This window comes from Haemaphysalis longicornis, unplaced genomic scaffold (genome assembly GCF_048455015.1).
Source record: "Haemaphysalis longicornis isolate Haplotype H1 unplaced genomic scaffold, Haemaphysalis longicornis Haplotype H1 scaffold_4, whole genome shotgun sequence".
NCBI lineage: Eukaryota > Metazoa > Arthropoda > Arachnida > Ixodida > Ixodidae > Haemaphysalis > Haemaphysalis longicornis.
In genome coordinates, this window is record NW_027526361.1 from 175,388,965 (window position 1) to 175,402,723 (window position 13,759).

General features: G+C 49.1%; 1 protein-coding gene across 7 annotated transcripts in view; it reads left to right on the forward strand.

Annotated features, from left to right (window-relative positions):
* LOC144179517 (uncharacterized) overlaps positions 1-13,759 on the forward strand; it is a 229,911-nt gene that overhangs the window by 147,160 nt on the left and 68,992 nt on the right. For all 7 annotated transcript variants that reach the window (XR_013324267.1, XM_077707900.1, XM_077707898.1 and 4 more), the window contains exon 2: positions 3,328-3,423. Coding sequence is in view for 6 of the 7 variants with exons in the window: in XM_077707900.1 (XP_077564026.1) it covers positions 3,328-3,423 (96 nt within the window). In the remaining variant the exon portion in view is untranslated. The remainder of the gene's footprint in view (positions 1-3,327; positions 3,424-13,759) is intronic.

Here is a 13,759-nt window from a genome sequence, read left to right on the forward strand (position 1 = left end):
TGTGGGTTGTTGTCGTATGGCCCCTCCAAGCGACTGAGCCAGTGCTTCGTATACGCATGAAACCCGCATCGCTATCTGTGCAATTTTCGTTCTGTCGCTGTGTTTTGTGAAGGGAGTGGGGAATAGCACAAATTATGGGGAGATGAAGACGACGAACACAGCTCTGACTTACACATGCTTTTTTTTAACATTAGGGAACATATATACCTTCACAAGACACGTGATCATGTTCTACTTATTTCCTTTCTGTTTTTAGGCATCACCCAAGTCTTGTTTTCCCTGTTATTTATTTTTTTTTGTGTGTGTGATCTCGTTAGCCTTGATTTCTTTGAGTTTTTGGACTGTTAATGTGGATATATGTTCCCCAACGTCAAAACATGAACCATGATCCAAAACATAAACATAAGTCAGCGCTGTGTTTATCATTTTCTTCGTGTCGCCATTTTTTGTGCTGTTCCCCTCGCCCGCTCCATGAACCGAATTTCCCAAGCATCGACCCTTGCGAGCTGCGTATGTCGTACTCCCGGCTTTACTGGCGCGTGGCGCGACGCTAGTTGTACACGAGCCAGTTGGACGTTTTCCTCTGCTAGCAGCGCTGCTTTGCTGGGCACGGAGGTCGTTAGGTGGGCCAGGGAAATAACGCACGCCGCGTCCCGTCGCCGTCGTTCCCACGTGACGTGGCCAGTGCACCGAATTGCCCCGGCTGCTGCAAAGCGGCTGCACTGCCGCTGCTGTAAATCGATGAACGCGTCGTCGGAGCCGCGTACGGCGCGACGGCGAGACGCCGGTACCGGACGCGGAAGAACTGCGCGTCGCTCGATATAGGCCGCCGCTGGCCTGGAAGGGGTCCCATGCGTGTACACGGCCGTGGGGTTTGCTAACGCTCGCGCCAGGTCGTCTTCGTCTCTGTTTTCGTCTCAGCGCACGCTCTGTTTGCTCTGCGGATTTGTTGGGGGCTCTTTGTGAAGGAACGTCGTTTTTCCCCCTCCAAGTGCCCCCTAGTTGCTGCGCGAAGCTAATGAACAGCGAAAAGGCAGACCAGCGTGGTCTTAAGAGAGAAAGCAGGTCTGCCTACTTGCGAGGGCTGACAAATTAACAATTACGCTTCGAAAATCCAGCTCGTTTCCCTTCGCTTTAAGTCCGTCGAGTGCCACGGGCATTCACTGCATGCGATATGTAGGGGCCTTCAGGTGCCATTCGGGGCGTGGCGACGTCCATGCCATCCTAGCAACATTCTTAGTGGGTCTTTTATAGCTGCTCCGTTGCTTTCAACACCTCGGAGAGCAAAAATTGGTGCCATTCTACTGTCGTGGTGCTCTTTTCGTTTTGCCCGTTGGCTGTTTGGGCACCGTTCAATAACAGCCTCTAAAGTGCTTCTCGAAAACGTACGTAGCACTCAAAAACGGCTGACAGAAATTAAGGACATTACCGTATTAGGCAGGCAGACGAGAGGGCCGCTGCTGCTGCACTCAGGAACACTGTCGACATAACAGCACCCTACACAGTGATCTCAAGCCGCACATCAGGCAACAAATTCGTAAAACATGTCGAGCAGATTGGAGTGAACAGACATACAACAAACTACATGCAATAAAACCATGCTTGGGATGGTACACTATGCTGACACACCGAACAGACACGCAAGTTGCCTTACGGATAGCCCACACCCATGTCACACCCATGTCATACCGAATACCCCGTGCGGCAGACTGTCCGTAATCCACATCCTCATTCAATGCAGGGCACTCCACATAGCACCACGCCAACACGTCAGAGAACTTTACAGACAACGTTCACACTTCTCATCTCGCGACCTGATGGTTTTCATCAATCGTGTTGTTTTCCTTTAACAGCAGAGCTTTTAGTTCCGCCGTCGAGTGTTACCAGAAAACTCCGCCCAGCCTCGTGAGGAGCGCCCGGCGTCGGCGAGGCTCGCGCGTGGTCTTGCGCCAAGTGAGGAGCTTGCAAATAATGCAAAAGAAAAATTACCAACCCTTGTGTCCGCCCAGGAGCGTAAATTACTTACGATGCCTGTTCACTGGTGTTGTAAGGGTCAGCGTATACTCACGACCACTTTGTTTTAAAGCTTGATTCTAATTTGTAACCCCTGTGTCCGCCCAGGGGCGAAGCCGGGGGTGTTTAGGTGTGAACACCTCGACGGAAATTTTCTGAGCGCTGTCCCTCCCTCTTCACCCAGATATTGTAAACGCACCACCTTACTTAATTTGCTTGTAGAGGAACTGGCCGATCATTTATGTATTGCCGCGACCGTGATTTAATAGCGGCTCTTTTTATCGCGGGGCAGTTCCGCGTTTAGTTTCAAACAGCGGCCCTTATAATTTAGCGTTTGAGAAACTATTCACGTATGTTCTGGCACATTGCGTTCCTTTTCGTTCGAGTGTTATTTCTGTATGCGTGCGTGTGCGCGAGCGCGCAAGAAAATTAATCTTCATTTCCAATCAAATCCTCGGAGCTGTGTTTGCGTGGGTATTTACTGGCAGACACTGCCGTGAACCAAGCAGCCAACCATATACGCCTTAATTAAATCAGAACAACGACTAAAACGTTGTTTGGGGCAGGCTCTTTCTATTTATTTTAAGAGCAGTGGTATTTAGGCCGACACAAATCCGTCCTTCGGAGACGGTAAACCCCGAGCGCACGTGAGCGCGAGCCTCGCGCTGACCGCCCGGCGTTGGCCATGCTTGCGCGTGGGCTTACGTCACACGAAGAGCTTCGGGCTTCGTCGTCGTCGGGTAGCGAACGGGCGCTCCACGTGTCCGCCGCGCCGAAGACGATGACGACAGATCTGTCCAGCCATCCCTTCACAATCCACATGTTGAGACGGCCCCCGGACTAGCTGACAAAGAACTGGAGGTCTACCGAGCCAGGATGCGGTACAAGAGGATTTGCACTACGCGGCTGTGCCGTCGGAAGACGACGACAAAAGGCATGACGACGATTGCTACTGAATAAAACACTTTACGTACTTTAATGGTCTATGGTTTGCAGTGCCGTCCAAAACGGCTTTGCACTTCTGGGGTTCGGCTGCGCCCTCTCTCCTGGGATGCGCTGTCAGTGTGGGGAGAAACTAGGCCGACCCCCAGCTCTGCTGTCTCTCCAGCCTTGCGCCACTAATGCAAGCTGCGCCAGTGTTTTGTATTACAGGGGCGAATAACACCCCCGAAAATAATTTCTCGCGACGACACTGCTTATGGTGTGAAGTCTGCTTGTTTTTTGTTGTTGTTGATGATGATTTTCTGGCGGGTTTGGGTAAGCGTTCTTTGAGAAGTAATAATTTTGCTTTTCTTTTCTGCCTCTTTTCCGCAGCACGGCATAGTGGTGGAGTTCGAAAGCGTTCATCCGGACAGCTCGAAGCCGAAGTTGCACGACCCCCACGTCGTGCTCGAGTCCAAGGAGAGCCTGGTGAGTAGAGCAGCGTTCTTCTTTTGAGCCACCGATTGTCTTTGTTCGTGTTCTCAGCCTGCCGATCAGCGCGTCTCTGCACCGAAGCACTGTTATAAGTGTTCTTAAATGTTGATAACCGTGTATTGTACTCTCCCCGACATGAATATAGTGGTGCTAGTCGATCAGTCAAGTGTGTAAACCGTCCTACTATAAACAGCGCGAAACTGACGTAACGCAAAGAAGAAGGCACAGGATAAGGCGCTGAATCGGTCGCAAGGATTCCAGGTATGCCGGCCAAACCGCAGCGCGTACGGTCTCTAGTGAACTCTTAATGCGTACAATCCTCTGCGGAGTATCCCCCCCCCCCCACAGTCAAGACAGTGTAACGCTCTGCATTTCCACGAAAATGCAGAATTGGAGAAAGTAACACCTGTCATCGTTATAACAGCCGAAATGGAGGTATTGACCGAACAAAATTTTCAAAAACTAAAAAATAAGAAAAATGGAAAAAAAAATGAAATTTACACAAAAATTATCTGACAAAATAAAAAAAATATGCATCGTGTATATCTCCTCCAAAACCGGAGAATAAACAAAATAACCCTTCAAAAGTTCAAAATACGAATAAAAAATAGTCAAAACGGACCAATTCTGCAGTACGTGTTGTATATTCGAAGAATACCCATAATTAGCGAACTAAAGGCACTTCATCGCTATAATGTATATATTTACATCATTGCCGAAAAGAAACAAGATAAACTTGAAAAGAATAAAATAATCCGTCGCACCGAACGCCCCAGTAAAAACGTGAAGTGACTCGCGCTCACGGACGAGCTCTCCCTTACGCCCGTAACTCCGATGCAGCCCTCTCCTCCCCCCTCCCGGATGCCAGGGATACGGCGTCAAGCTAGCTTAACCACCATACTTCAGTGGAATTGTAGAGGCATCAAACAAAAAAGAGCAGCTCTCCATCAATTCATCTGCACCCTCGACCAAAAACCAGTTGTTATAGCCATCCAAGAGGCCAGCACGTGCATAACATTACCTGGGTACATATCGTATGGATCGATCGACACCTACCCCACTTTAACCTTTGTCAATAAGGCCGCATCAGCTGTTCATCACATCACACCGCAGCACGGACGTAACCACACCCTCCTGGAGCTTCTGTCCCCGTCCACCAGAACCAAGTCCAGCGTATTCATACTCAACATATATTGTCGTCCTACCCAAAAGTCACCCGACATAAAAGCCACGATCAATGATGCCATCAAAATCGCCAGAAATAGACCTCTTTTTATTTTAGGAGATTTCAATGCCGCTCATCCTAACTGGGGCTACCACTACAAAAACCAGCGGGGCTCCATTCTGGCCAATGTTATCGAAGACCTTAATCTGCTGCTCAACCAACCCGATCCACCAACCCGCACTGGTACAAGCGTCACCAGAGATACTACCCCGGATCTTTCATTTCTTTTTGGCGCCCTAGACGCCTCCTGGTTTCTCCCGCAGGAAAACCTTGGATCTGATCACGAGCTTATACTAATAACAATTAAAAACCACATATACAATGCTCAGCTGGGGGTGGCACGCCTTACCAACTGGGACGCCTTCAGAAAAGCTAATTCTTCCAAACCTATTTACCCCAGTCAGCCCCTATCAGCATGGATTGATGATTTACTTCAAACTGTTCACTCAACAACCAAAACCGTGGCTATCACCTACCACACCCCTGATGTCGACCCGAAACTCTTAAGGCTTTGGGAGGCACGACGGAGCCTCCCAAGCGCTGGAAGCGACAGCGGTACAACCGCAAACTGCGTCTCCGAATCGCTCTTCTAAATCAACAAGCAACAGAGTACGCCAACCACCTTTCCGAAGAAAATTGGCTACAGCTGTGTGACAGCCTCCAAGGTACTCTGACAACCAAAAGAACTTGGCACCCGCTCCGGCATCTCATCGACCCCCAAACCAATAGGAGCGCTTCTCATCGAGCATTGGCCCAAACTCTTCGTTCTTTCAATGGCTCTTCTGAAGCACTCATGCGTTCCTTAGAAAATAAATACCTCCACACAGCCAGAAATTTCACTCCCCCTCCCTACACAGGCCAGCCAAATCCGGACTTTGATCGAGAATTTACGAACTCCGCACATTACGAACTCCGCACAATTTTACGAACTCCGCACATCTCTATCCGAATGCAACAAAAACAGCACCCAGGGCCCGGATCGTGTGACCTATCGTCTCTTAGCCAACTTGGATGACGTCTCAATGGAACAACTTCTGCAGCATATTAACGCCCATTGGAAATCCGGAAAACTTCCCCCACAATGGAAAACAGCGGAGATCCGCTTTATCCCTAAGCCTAACGAGTCCCCCCATCTGGACAACCTTCGTCCTATTTCCTTAACATCTTGTGTGGGTAAATTAGTGGAGCGCATGTTACTCCGACGTCTACAACCCTACCTAGAAGCCAAGGATCTCATCCCAAATACAATGTATGGTTTCCGAAAACATCTGTGTACTCAAGACATCCTTCTTCGCATAAAGGAAGAAATTCTTATACCAGCCTCCCGAAATTCACCTCGTGCAATTCTTGCATTGGACTTAATTAAAGGAAGCCTTCGATAACGTCTCTCATTCTGCCATCCTCTTCCGTCTAAACGAAACAGGCTGCGGCTTGCGTACCTACTCCTACATTGCCGATTTTCTCACCCACCGACAGGCAATCCTCAAAGCAGGCGATGTGAAACTGATCCCATCACTCTAGGAGATCGAGGCACTCCTCAAGGTTCTGTTCTTTCACATTTGCTTTTTAATATCGCTCTCCTAGACCTCCCTCTTCAGCTTAAAGCCAACCCCCGTATTCATCACGCACTGTATGCGGATGATATTACCATTTGGACTGACACGGGTTCTTTAGGTGAAATTCAAGATACCCTTCAAAAAGCCACTGACACTGTAAAACAATATGCCTCATCAATCGGCCTTCGGTGTTCCCCTCAAAAATCTGACCTCATCATTGTACGGAAAAGTCCCCCTGCATCCGACAAAGAATCAGTTCAAATTACCCTCGATGGTCAGCTTATACGTCCCAGACCTTCACTCAAGATACTTGGTGTTACAATCCAGGCCAATACACGGAACGATCAGACATTATTCAAGCTCATCACAGTATTCACTCAAGTTACCCACATGCTTCGTCGTATCTCCAATCGTCATCGCAGCATAAAGGAGGAAGACCTTCTCCGCCTTATCCGCGCCTTCCTCATATCACGGGTCATCTACATCGCCCCCTACCTCACTCTCAACAAAAGTGACATGGAAGCCATTGATCGCCTCATCCGCAAATTTAAAGAAAGCTCTTAACCTTCCTATGTCCACCGCGACAACTAAACTGCTCCAATCAGGCATTCACAACTCGGTCACGGAACTCATCGAAGGTCATCTTTCCAGTCAACGTCTCCGTCTAACTCAAACACCAACAGGACTGGAACTTTTACAAGAGCTCAAAATGTCGATTCCTGAAACCACGGACAGAAAACCTCTTCTCCATAATTGGCGTCAATCCATTTGTGTCCGCCCTCTTCCCAAAAATATCTATTCCACTTTGCACTCCGGTCGTCGACACGCCCGTAGCAAGCCCAAGAACAAATCTACGGAAAAAATCCTAACGTTTTGTACACAGATGCCAGCCCTTACTCCAATCCGTCCCATTACTTAGCCGTAGCAACCACTAAAGACAAGATCATCACCTGCGCCTCAATCAAGACCACATCTACCTGGGCCGCGGAAGAATTTGCTGTGGCCCTCGCCATCACTCAAACACCCGCCACAATTCTAATTACGGACTGTCAAGCCGTCTGTCGCAGCTTTTTATCAGGTTACGTGGCCTCAACTACGTGGAACCTCCTGGCTCAACACGCCCCCAACAGGAAGATCGACATTGTGTGGACCCCAGGACACTCCTCACTAACGGGCAATAATTTTGCCCACAGACAAGCCTGCGAACTCACCTCCCAGGCCTCTGAGGAACCACCAAGTCTCGTTCCCCTGCTCACATTTCAAGACATCACCCAACATTACCGCACATCAAGACAACATTTTCCCCCTCCTCACCCGCATCTTACTAAAACAGAAGTAATACTCTGGAGGCTTCAAACAAACACCTTTCCTCACCCAACTTGGCTACATCGGATGTACCCCTCCCAATACTCTGCCACATGTAACTTCTGCCCTAACCCATGTAGCCTCATACACATGATCTTGGGGTGCGCACACAACCCAGCCCTTTACACACTTCCTTTCCCCTTCCTGAGCTGTGGGAGAACCTGACGACCAGCACCGGCTTGGATGCACAGGAACTCCTGGTGTCCAGGGCTGAGACAGCAAGGTCGCCCCATGGTCTCCTGGACTGAGGAGCCACTCCCACATCACAGGCTCACAATAAAGTTTTTCCTCCTCCTCCTCCCTACTCATAACCATATTTCGCTGTAAAGAACTCACACTGGACAAGCGGCTTAAGAATGCTATGTATGGGCTAGTTTAATTCTCCGAATCTCTAAGATCTTTCTCTGGAGCATTGGTTGCGCCTAGTTGTTTCGGACAAACAAAGCAGGATACTTTGTTGTTACATGATAAGTTTTTTTGGAAAAAGCGTTGTCCTCTGCGGAAGAAGTGAGCAAATCTTGCACCGCGAAGCCGAAGATGTAACGTTCCCCATTCTTCCACGCGGGAGCGAAAGGAACGGGTGTTACAGCGTCCTGTCCTGTGCCTTCTCTGTGTTACATCGGTTTTGTGCTTTTTCTATTAATATGACTCCATAGCAACTTGCCCAGTTTTCGGTTCTTTGGCACGGGTCTAAAATGCACAGAACAAAAATTAATTTTTCAACACCAAGTCCACAAACATACTTAGTAAAAGTAATCTACGGCAGACATTAAATCACGTGATTGTCGTAAACACTCGTGGCCAGTACTGAAACCGTAAACTGGTGAGACAAGGCAGCAGATTAGGCGAGGGCGTGGTCAGGGCTCACTTTTACATTCGCGATTACCTGTCAAGAGCTACGCTAGCGATTCCTTAGCTATTCCTAAGGCCCATAAAGTAATTTTAGGGGCCTTAGCTATTCCTAGAGCCACTAGATGAGGTTTTATTTAGTGGCTCTAGCTATTTCAGTCTCCGCTGGCCACCTGGCGGCTGGCGCGACCACTTGAACGCCAAGCCTGGCTGCTTCTCTCAGGGAGGCACTGCGGGTTTTCCCGTTCGTTCTGTCGCATCATCTACCTACAAAGGCTGGTTCAACATAACCTAAGCAATGCTCAATAAAAGCCAACAATAATTTAAACCTAGTGTGGCCGAACCTAACCACTTTTTTTCACTTTCATTACATTCAAAGTAGCCTAAATGCGACCTGCAGGAGTACTTTTCCAGCTTGCCGCGTCTGTTTCGGATCGCAACCTTTCGTTGCTTTTGAATCCAAAGTTATTACGGCGCCATTCAAGAGGGCGCGGACGAAAAAAAGGACTATGGTCTAAAGCCGCCTTCCTGTTGTCGGGATCATGGCGCCGTCTCGTGGGTTCTTCCCGAACTACGAAGCAGGATGCACGGCCCCCGCGATCGGCTGCTGGCTGCGCGCCGTCGGCAGCCGATCGCGGGGGCCGCGCGGGATGTCGGACAAAGAATGCTGCGGTAGTTCCGCAGAGACGGAAACTTCGCCGTGTGAGCACGAAGTGTTACGTTCTGAGCAGATACTTACCGTAATTATTCTCTGAAAACGAAGTTGAAAGATTTTCAGCACGACCATCTCTTCATGACCAGCAAGCAGGATGGACACGGTGTGCGCGCCGCGTGTGTGACGTGGTTGTTTACATTTCGTTGTATGTCCGTGTGGGAAAGAGAAGCACAGTTTTTCTAACAGCCGAGCTGTTGTAGGTAGTCTTTTCGCATGTCTGCTGAATGTCGTGCGTCACGCAGCGGTAAGAGCAGGCTCCCAAATGCACCGATAGAGCGCGTAGCGGTCTCGGAGGGACGGTTTCCTCTCGCTCCTGCTCGGGGAGGCAGAGTAGAGGAACCTGCAGCCGCCAACGTTTAGCTGCGGGTATCCTTGCGCGAACCGCTCGGTTAGCGCAGTGACGGCAGGGCCTTCAACACCTTTAATCGTTCTAATAGTGTAAATGGAGATAATTGGTCGGACAGTATTTAGAAAAACCAATGAATTTGGCTGTAAAGAACTCACACTGAAGACAAGCGGCGTGAGAATTCTACGCATTAGCAAACAATTCTCAGAATTATGCAGAATTTTTTTCTTCTTCGACTTACCGCAAAATGCGTGGGATAGCTGAAGACAGTGGTGGTTATAAACTGCCAATTCGTTTCCTGCATTTGCTGTCTATCAGATGATCAGAAGAGCCGAAACTTGAGCCGGTTGCTACATAACTTCCAGAGTAGAGGGCAGCGCAATGAACGGGACGAAGCGAAGACGAGACAAACACAGGCGCTTACTAACAAAAAAAAATCCCCCGCATTTCCCCGAGGGGGAGAATGTGAAAGTGCGAATGCACGGTTGTCGGCCCGCTTGCGGCGCTTGCGCTCGGCCCCCGCAGCCCACCGCCTCGCCGCCTTCTCTTCCATCTCTTCCATCGGGTTTGTAGTATCACGTGTACACCACGCAGTTATCAAGCCGCTATAACGCCGCTGAGTCGCCAACGCACGCCGCTGACGACGTAGTTTGAATGCGTTAAAGATATAAAGCGCGTTACTCACGCTGATATCAGCGTGGCGTCCGTGGCTTAGTCGGTAGCGCGTCGCGCTGCGGCCGCAAAGTCCTCGGATCGAAACCTGGCACCGGATGCTGTTTCTTTCTTAAAGAGGAGCACTGCGGACGCCGCCGCCGCCGGCGGTGGATGGTTTGGGGTCGCTTATAAAGTGCATTGCACTTAAAAGAAAAAAAGATTTATTGCATCCGGGCGCCAGCTTTATACATGCTGGTCGACCTTGCTGCGCACTGAAAAAGTTGTGGCTGCAGGCCATTGTTTGAAAGATACAGTATATTGGGCCATTATCGGGAGCAGAAGGCAGGCGAGATCTACGAGGCTTTTTGCATTGTACAGCAAGGTGAATATTGTATCACTACACCAAGCGTCTCACTTGTGGAGAAAGAGATTCATTATCTCAAAACCTGACACGTGTCTCCTGTCAGCATTGCTGTGCGTGTGTTAGGAATCAATTTTGTGCGGCTTTCCCTTGCTCCTTCTACCCTACCCCTCCTTCTTTCTTCCTTGTTGCTTTTGGTGGTCGACCAGCATGTATAAAGCTGGCGGCCCGATGCAATAAATCATTTGGTTGTTAGCAAAGCGCTTGTGTTTGTCTCGTCTTCGCTTCGCCCCGTTCATTGCGCTGCCCTCTACTGTGAAAGATCACATGATGTCTGGGATTATTAGGAGCCATTCCGAGCCGGGCAAATGAGGGAGCATTTCTAGGGAGCATTCGAGGTCACGACCTGGAACTTCAATGTCACCTTCGTGGCCCACTGGGATTTTTTGCAGCCATCGCAGCTTTATGTCGCTCCCTACAGCTAATCGATTACATAATGCGGGTAAGACCTACATGCTGATGTGTGCGTATTTTTTTGACGATTTCAAACTGCGCTACGTCACCCGTTTTCTTTCGTCTTGGGCTCTAATTGCAGCTCCGCTGGATCAGCACCTTGCGGGTTTTTTCTATCCGTGGACTTTTTTTTATAAGGCGCTGCGGCTGCCGAACTTATTAATTGTCTGGGAACTACTGTTGAAATGCAGTATGGACAGCTCACTCTAAGGAAGTCACCGCTGACAGTGCTTGTACTAAAAGTGGACATGGGCGTTCGATCACAGCATTTATAAGCTTTCCTGGTGCCTTTTGATCGCATTTTATTTTGCCTATGGGCAATGCGCTAAGTAAAACAGCAAACACAGCTCTTGTGCACACACCTGAACAGATATAGGAACGGTAAATAAAGCATGTTGTTGGGCTAGTTGGATCATCATACTCATACCTAAAACTGCGCGTTAGGACGGGACAAGGAACAGAAGAGACAGGGCGGGCGTAGACTCGCAACTAGTTTATTGAAAAAAAATGGAGCACGCTTATATACCCACACCAGCACATGCGCACACATGTCACCATGTAATGCACAGATATACTAGAGGCCTTCTTGATTCGAAAGCATTGTGAACAGTGTGTGAGTGAACCATCCATATCTTTGTATGGAAATGAGTATTAATTTTTAAACCGTTATAGCATATGATAAAGATGGTGACATGTGTGCGCATGTGCAGGTGTGAATATATAGCATGCTCCATTTTTTCAATAAATTAGTGGTGAGTCTGCGCCCGCCCTGTCTCTTCTTTTCCTTGTGCCGTCCGTATGCGCAGTTTTAAGTATAGGATATAGGAACGGCTGTATAAAAGCGTTGATTTCATTGTTTTGAGCATTGGGCACGCGTGATACAGGAGCCACCGCATTCAATTTTACTTCCAACGCTAGTAAGCACCTCTGCCACTAAGGCTCTCATTAATCGGCTTTGAACGGCTGGGGTCGGGCTGCTCCCTCTCTCCTGGAATTTTTTACATTATGAATTCTTCCCTTCCCCAACCAAGTCCCCGGATTTTCGTTCCACACGGGCGCGATAACTAGGAGGATTAGACGTTGCAGCTTCGGTGTAAAACGCAAACATGCAGCAATGCACATCAAGTTAATATGACCGCGGAGTATTTGGCCAACCAGCATGGTTAGCGTAACAAAAGAAAAGGAACGAACACGTTCGATCGAGGCTGTGGATTCCGCTTATTGTCGCAGAAAAGCACAAATACAATCTCGAATTCTGAATTCGGTGCTCCTACCGAAAGCAACGTATCAGTTCCTCTCCGGGTTCAGCTTTCATTAAACGAAGGAACGCTTATTGCGGACACTAAGTACACAGACTCTGAAACAGGGACCATCCACCAGCACAAGAGCACCCTAAAACCGATGCCGCAAAAAAAGAAAAATGACGGATCGCGGTGAATACGCGACGGTTTCGCCGAACAGCAGTTCGCTCACGCATTGGGGCTGGTTGTGAACGTGTGGAGTCGCGATGTCCCGGAGCTTGTAGGCGCTCTTGAAGAATTCGGAGCCATTGAAGGTTGAAGAGCCGCATTCAAAACGCCTATCTAGCCTTCCACAAATATCCCCCCCGCGAACCCCTCTGTCTCAAAACTGCGCCGCCTGCAAACAAAAAGCGCCTGCCCCCGCGTATACGTCCATCTTTTTTCCTGTTGCGTGTATGCCGTATGCATGGCCTCTGAGGAACTGGAGAGAAAAGAAAAGTTAAAGCAGTTCCACTGAACGTGAAAGCTGTCGGAAGTGCAGAGCAGTTATTCGACGTCGGGGCTGTGGCGTCGTCCTCCACGCTTTGCTACCACTAGCGTCACTAAATAAGATGCGCTGAAGGGTACCGCCACTTCGTTCACGCGGAAGCGTCTGGGGGCCATTTTGTTTCTGGCTTGCAGTGTTGCCATCTCTACCAACTTAACCGCTGCCGGTTGTGACAGGCAGAGCGCGACCGGCTGCTGCAGCTCTCTCTCTCTCTCTCTCTCTCTCTACTGAAACAAAATGGCTGCGCCCATATGTAAACAAATATCACGTGCTGCCGACCGACCAATGAAAATCATGGCGGAACATATAACAATGAGACAAAAGAGTGCCGATACTCTAAAAGCGTTTATTTAGTGACGCTAGCTACCGCCCCTCACGCTCTTCCCGTCGCAGTCTCACTCCTCTCTAGAGGAACTGAACAGAGGTTTGTTCAATGCAATTCAATTTTACCGCCGTCTCAGTGCTCTCGCGCCTTGCCCCGGGACAGCTGACATCGTTTTCTTTATCTTTTGTTTCTTGCTCTGTTTGGAACAGCACGGGCAGGAGTTTTGTTCTTGTGCTTGTTTTAATCTCGCTCGTGCTGCCTTTCGTCTCCATTTTGAACGCGTCGGTTTTTTCTTCCGCGGCCACTTTTTTCGCTTAGTACCGTAAAAACCAATCCAACGAGCGTTCCCAACTGAATAAACGCAGGAACTGCCGATTAATTAGACATTTTGCCTCAAATGTACCTGCAGTTTTCTTTGCTCGCAATAATCGCGACATGCGTGACTAGCTCAAGCGCTTCCAGGAGTTTCGAACGGCTCTGGATACATAAACATCTTGTTCAAGTATACTGTTAACTTTTGGCCGGAAGGCTGAATCGTGGGACAAGCGGATATAACTTTTCGAAGCCTCTGTTAGGGTGCGTGATGCCGCGTGAGTGCAGTGGCTAGGTAGCGTGACCACGGACAAGCTACGA